The sequence below is a fragment of the Panicum virgatum genome, chromosome 5K (genome assembly GCF_016808335.1).
Source record: "Panicum virgatum strain AP13 chromosome 5K, P.virgatum_v5, whole genome shotgun sequence".
NCBI lineage: Eukaryota > Viridiplantae > Streptophyta > Magnoliopsida > Poales > Poaceae > Panicum > Panicum virgatum.
In genome coordinates, this window is record NC_053140.1 from 55,850,043 (window position 1) to 55,856,676 (window position 6,634).

The 6,634-nt window shown below is 50.5% G+C and overlaps 1 protein-coding gene across 1 annotated transcript; it reads right to left on the bottom strand.

The window, feature by feature from the left end:
- Window positions 1–870: 870 nt before the first annotated feature.
- Window positions 871–5,975, bottom strand: LOC120708771 (uricase-2-like). The gene is made up of 8 exons (XM_039994173.1): window positions 5,629–5,975; window positions 5,434–5,526; window positions 5,263–5,338; window positions 2,912–3,021; window positions 2,247–2,338; window positions 1,763–1,936; window positions 1,572–1,662; window positions 871–1,205 (listed from the first exon to the last, which is right to left on the bottom strand). Exons 1-8 carry the CDS (start codon window positions 5,827–5,829, stop codon window positions 1,122–1,124), a joined length of 921 nt encoding a protein of 306 aa, XP_039850107.1. The 5' UTR covers window positions 5,830–5,975; the 3' UTR covers window positions 871–1,121.
- Window positions 5,976–6,634: the final 659 nt, after the last annotated feature.

The following is a 6,634-nucleotide window of genomic DNA, read 5'->3' on the forward strand; positions in this document are numbered from 1 at the left end:
TCTGCGAAACGGATGGCCGGGACGGGGATCGAGAAGCGAGGCGGCGGCGAGTGACGCCGCCGCATTGATGCCCGCCGGGATGACCAGCGACGAGTGCCGAGCGCGTCCGGCGTCTCCTGCCGTCTCGCCGCGCTCATGACTAGGGCAGTTGATAAGGAGCCGCCGATGATGACCATCGCGTGTGCCGGCAGGGAACGTGCGCGCGGACTCTGTGGTCCACGGCTCTGGGATTGGGAGTCTGGGAATCTGCTGGGTTGAGTAGGAGACGGGGAGTGGGCGTGTCGCTGGCCAAGTGTGAGTCCAGCGCTGTAGCATGTGGGGAAGCCGCAACGGCCGCGCGGCAGCAGCGGCCATGTTCCGCGTCTTTGTGCGCACGTGCTCTCGACCAAGCGGCGCTCGCAGAACGTGCGACGGCAGCTGCGCAGGTCGCAGGCGGATGGTTTCCATTGCGAGCCCAACACCAGAAGCGACAACGATCGATCAGGAGGAGAGGAGATCTAGTCGGTCTGAATAACTTGTCTTCCTCTCCGGGACCGTGAAAGAAGTGGTGGCTTCACAACAAAAAAGGGGGCCCAATGCTCCAGAGCCCAATGTACTCACGGCCCATGTCCTATGTTCCAAATCTCTAATCAAGTAACTCAAGTTTATGGGGAAAAAACAGACCAACATCTACAACATGAGACAATTTTTATTGAAATCACGATAAAATATACCTTGTTAGTGCATTTAGTTAGTACTGTAGATATAAGTGTATTTTTCTATAAACTCTTATAAAGTAAAAAAAAAATTTAGAACAAAACTAAATGAAGTACAATTTGAAATGGAGGCAGTATGTAATGATCCTTAACAAAGAAGAAAAAATGACCAAGCTTTTGGAGATGCCTAACAAGTTTCATATAAGGAAGCGATGTACAAATTTACAACTGTGGGACTTCACGAACTGGACGTCTACAGCTGAAAACATGCAACACAAGATTATTCACTTATTTACCCCTTTGCATAGGGGTTATGGCAGCCCCCCCCCCCCCCCCCCCCCCCCCTTTCTACAGCTTATCATACATTTTCGCCAGGGAGTGCTGGGGAAACGAAACAGGAGTTCCGCACCAGCATGGATCACCAGATTACAGCTTCGACATGGGACGGCTCAAAGTTGCTTCAATAGTTCCGTGCGGTTCATCCGTCGGCAAGTACACATCATCAGCAAACTGTCAAAAACAGATGCATGTTTCAGTTTAAGCAAATAAGATATGAAACTGAAGAACGCCCAACATAACAGCTTGCTGAAATATGTGTAATTCATAAACTGAAATATTTTGGCTCGTAATATCGTGGCACAAGCATTAATTTGACTGGCAGGAGTCTAAAAAGGGTTGTAGGATTACAGCAGCATAATCAATTTGGCAAAATTCCTACTGTTTAGCTCCATATTGTGTTTGGATGGGTTTTGAAATAGAGCAGAAGAATTCGTATGAACTGCAACTGGGATGGCACGTTCTACTCTGTAGAGTAATTCAATAGGCAGAGAGGATGCAATAAACAGTGATGCCTTATACAGTAGATGTCTGTCTTACCTTCATCAATGGATTTTCTTTGCTCCCCAAGTTGACAGGCAGAAAGTGAAGATTTGGCATTCTAAGCTGAATTGATGATATGTCTGGGAACCTTTAAAGTGCGCATGGATATTCAGTTCCACTCATCAAAAGAAAATCGTGTACATATTTAAGGGCTGAAAACAAGAGATAACCAAATGAGAGTTACATACCTCGTAAGAACTTCTTTGGCCATGAGGTATAGTGTATTCTGTACAGATGGGCTATACACACCAACATCAGGGGGACCAAAGAACGTCTCTGAAAGAACTTTCTTTACATCCTGGTATCTTTGTGTAAAGCAGAAAGGCTTTGATGGGAGCTGCGAAATATGTTCAAAAGGATACCTGGATACAAAAAATAAAAGCTGAACAGTGAACACCATGATAAATAACTGGATAAGCCCTGCCTCAGTCTTGATTTTTTGCAAAGGAGAAAATTATGAATTGTAGCATGAGATCCTATCAGCTTGGATTCCCAAAAGTAGGTAATGGCTACAATCTTAACAACAATAATTGCTTGACAAGGACATGGTGAGGATTGTTTGTCAACTGTATGTAGAGCCAACAATTTATAAATTTAAAGATGGTCTCAGAACTGACTATTTTATTTTTGTTTTTGAATATTCACAATTATTAATGAAGGAAAGAGAGGCACCTCCACCAAGCAGTTACGTCTGTTGCCACTATCCTTTCTCTTGTATCAGGCAGAAGTCTATAGCGATCCATCACAAACCCTTCAAAACCAGACTGAAAGAAATAGTAAAATTTTAGCATATACCACTTGCAATAAATTTCTGCTATACTGGAGAAAAGCTCTAGTTCATCTAACGTTTTTATCTGGTGAAACTTCAGTTATCGAAGTGCCAGCCCATGATAAAACTAATGAATCCCTGAAATCATCACATAGCTTACAACCTCCATCTTCTGAAGGAATTTTCACAACTCAACCAACAAAAGCCAAAAGGAAAAGGAGAAAAGAGAAAATGAAGAAACAATTATCAGGTAATACGAGTTCCTCTAGGTGACAATCCTGCCTAATTGATTATTCTCCCCTGGGCCCACCTAATGCCTGCTAGGTGCTTGGTGCTTGTCTCCGCTTGACTAGCACCTAGAGCCTGTGGGAACTTGTCTGTTATCGATCTATATCACAAGTTCAAAACCCGATTCATAACTTATGCAGACTAGAATGTACTACCACACTGGTTTATACAGAACTAGTCAAGCCTTCAAGCTCAACCAGAAAAGAAGAGCTGGGAGATAAATATGGTGTAGCATTTATATGTGAATGACAGCCCCAGATCACCAGTATCGCAAAAATACCTGAGTTGTCTTTAGCAGCGAGTACCCTTGGATTCCAGAATTTATAAGCAGGCTTCCAGATTTTTTCACAATGACTTCTGTGCTGTGCTTCTCGACGCCAACTTTGAACCCTATAAACAGTTAATGTAGCACTATCAGGTAACTCTAAGATTTATAAGCAGGCTTCTTGAAAGTTACTTTAACAGATGTTCGCAAGGACCGAAAAATTCCATTCAGCTATATAGTCAAATAAATTGATTCTTGGAGTAGATGAAACAGAACTGTCTGCATCACGCTTTATCCCCTTGTACAGAATCTAATGGATACAACTTGGGAGGAATCCAGGGATAGGTGGATCCTGGATTCCTGGTATGGACAACAGGCTAATAGTAAAAGGTTAGGTTTACCTAATTTGTAACACATATGGGAACTTAAAATTACTTCAAAAATCAAAATACTCTTATAGTTAGTATTAACAAGCAGCATTTAACAAAGAAAACTGTTTAAAAGAAGGGTTAATTGGATCTATGCCATTGTAACTTTGTTGGCTTTGAACCGCACCATTACTATTCGCAAAACTATGCAACAGCCATTACAATTCATCTGATGTTTGGAATACACCATTATGTACGTCTGACGCCGTGTGGAGCCCAGTTGCAGACGTACGAACGCATCTCCTCCCCTACCGTATTTCCGTATGGACCCTTTTGCCCCCCGGACTCCTCTGCCTCGCACGTCGGTCTGCAATCCTGCTCACCTCGCTGCCATGAAGGACGGCGGCGCCTTCGGGATGCTTCGGGACGGCGGCGGCGGCCGCTGCTTCTTGCACAGCGGCAGCGGTGAGAACAGGCGCCGCCGACTTCCTCCTCCGCGCGTTCGCCGCCGAGCTGCCCCCCGGCGCGCCGCTCCGGCGCCAGCTCTCCGCGCCAGCCCCTCCACCGGCGGCGGCGGCCCCCGCGCCGCCGTCCACGGCGCGCCAGAGCCTGGACTCCGTCACCGGCAAAGCCCCGCGCTGGATCGAGTTCTGGACCGACGCCGCGACGGCCGGGGACCGCTTCCTGGAGGTCCCCACGGGTGGCGCCCGGACCCGGAGCAGCGCCGCGGCGCCGGAGTGGCTGCTGGCGAGCCTTGAGAGGGCGGGCTCCGCGCTGGCGCGCGGCGGGTGGGGCGCCGGCGTGGTGGAGGAGATGACGGTGGGCGGTCCCGACGGCGGCGAGGTGCTGGCGCTGGCGCTGATGGTGGACCGGTGCTGCGGGGTGCTGTGGACGGGAGGGTGGCCCGCGGAGGAGGTGGTGGAGATGCTGGGTGCGGTGCTGGCGCCGCGGAAGGCCAGGCGGGCGGCGGCGCTGCCGCCGAACGTTGCCGCGCGGGTGGGGAGGCTCACCGAGGCGGTGTCGCGGGCGGTCGCCGGAGCTCGGAACCGGCGAGCAGGAGGAGAGCGTGGCGGCGAGAAGGGGGTGGGCAGCGGACGAGCAGGAGGATCGCGGCGGCGGACCGGCGTGCGAGCAGGAGGATGCTATGGAGGCAAACGAGGAGAGGAGAAGGAAGGGATGACATGTGGGGGCCACATGTCAGTGAGTGGAGAGAGGGGGCAGGGGCGTATGGGCACGCCTGCAAGTGGGCCCAACATGGTGTTAGACGTATATAATGGTGTATTTTCAACGGCAAGTGAATTGTAGTGGCACTGGCATAGTTTCTTGAGAAGTAATGGCGCGCTTCAAAAACGGTAAAGTTATAATGGCACATATCTAACTAACCCTTAAAAGAATGGAGATGGAACAAAACTGCAATTTATGTCTGCGACTACCGCCCATTGTGCATTAGTGGCTCTTTCAGATCTCTGCTACATGAATCTAGAGTGCCATATGATGTGTGCCAGTGTGCTAATTCTGCTCCTTGGAGAATCCAACATATTTGAGTAACTTAGACAGGGCATCACAATCAGAAAACATAGCATCTTCAGTGTAAATTGCCTACTGACCGGTGATCCCACTGTTGCAATTCATCTCACTCGCACATTTGGGGCCAATACTAGGCTGGTCCTCGGAACAGGAGTTATTGCAGACGGAAGTAATCAGTGACTCAGACTCTCAGAGTCAGAGATGCCAAATGACACCTGAAGATTTCGACAAGAGACACGAGGACGGGGAGCCAAGAAAGATTCATATCTGACTGTTTTTGTCAGGATAGTGTTCTACAGCAACTGTTTTTGTCAGGATAGAATTCAATTTCTAGGCAAAGTTGCTGAGTTGGGTTGGTCCCAGTAGCCTACTACCGTAGAAACACCACATTCATTATCCAGACGTTCACGGCTCTTCCTCATCTCGAATCACGACAGCAAGGATAAGTGGATAACCGATAATCTTGCTCACCGTGCGAATGAGGCTTTCCGTCGACAACCACACGCTCCCATGGGCGCTCCACGATGGTCACCGTAGCCTCTGAGACCTGCCCGAACACGGCAGCACGAAAAGTCCCATAAAAATCCCATCTTGGCCCCTTGAGCAGCAAATCCAGATACAAAAAGTCCCAAGTTTCTTTACCTGAGGGTACAAGGAGGTGAAATGCCTCCCAAGAATCACGGCGAATTCCTCCATGGACACCACTTCCGTGCACTCCTTCGCCTTGACATAAACCTGGCCGAACGGAGCCGCGCCGAATCATGAGCCGAGAAGCCGCTTCGGCGGCGGCGCAGGAGGAAAAATGGAAGTGAAGAGCGAGGGAGACGGAGAACGCACGGTGTTCTTGATGGAATCGGTGGCGACGATGGCGGAGTTGTCGCTGGAGGTGTAGGAGGGGAGGCAGTCGGAGACGACGCTGACGGCGACGCTCCACTCGACGATGACGTGGCCCCCCGCCGCGGCGGGGCGGCGCCAGACGCGGGAGACGCGGACGCCGGACTTGCCGTGCCGGCCCTGGAGCTCGAAGTTCCCGGCCATGGACGCCGCGGGGATCTGATCTGCGGATGCCGCGGAGGGGCGTGCGAGCGCCGTGCGAGTGCGACGCGATGCGATCGCTGTCGCTGGTCGACTGGTGGTGTGCTGTACTTGCGCGCTGTGCCGGAGGGGTGGAAGCCGTGCGGTGCGGGGCGGCGTGCGGGGGTGCCTTTTTGTAGCCGTGTGCGGGACCCGCCCGCGGCGGAGGGATGGGAAGTGACGTGCTCCGCGGCCGCTCTCGTGCTCGTGGTTCTGTTCGTTTGCTCGAGTCGTGCCTATCCACATATGAAACGGAACCTCGGCGCGGTGGGAATCTGACGCGGCAGTTGAGTCGATGACGGATGTGGCCCACATGTCCACTCTGGCTAGTAGTGTACCGGTGTGGCCGCTGTGTCAGTGACTGATGAGGTAATTGCCTTGCCGTACGCTTTTCCAACGGCTTCGTGTTCAGGGTTTGGCCGCGGCCTTTGCAGGGTTGGATCGAATTTCAACCATTTTGAGAATCAGCGTGGTTTTAATTTTACAATTATTTGTTTCGTTAGATGCCAAAACTTGAAATGCTCTGTGTTTTAAATTCATACAGTGTTGGTTCTTAAAAAAATTCACGTACAATTTCACTTTTCACGTGGAAGTAGCCTTGCACATCAATGGTCTCCAACATTTTACGAGGAGTCGAGGACAAGTGCTATAGCGCCCCGTTGCCTTTGTCCCTTGCAATGGCTATGTCAAAGACCGAAGCAAACGTGTACACTGGATAACGTTCCCAGCGCCGAGCTAGTAGTATTTCGTGCATCATGCTCCTTCGTAC

What these genes read in the sequence shown, in the direction of transcription:
- LOC120708771 (XM_039994173.1), bottom strand. Translation starts at nt 5,829, where the DNA reads ATGGCCGGGAACTTCGAGCTCCAGGGCCGGCACGGCAAGTCCGGCGTC. An exon ending in CGGAAAGCCTCATTCGCACG is followed by an intron (nt 3,022 to 5,262) that starts GTGAGCAAGATT and finishes AACTGTTTATAG; the next exon opens with GGTTCAAAGTTGGCGTCGAG. An exon ending in CGCTGCTAAAGACAACTCAG is followed by an intron (nt 2,339 to 2,911) that starts GTATTTTTGCGA and finishes TATTTCTTTCAG; the next exon opens with TCTGGTTTTGAAGGGTTTGT.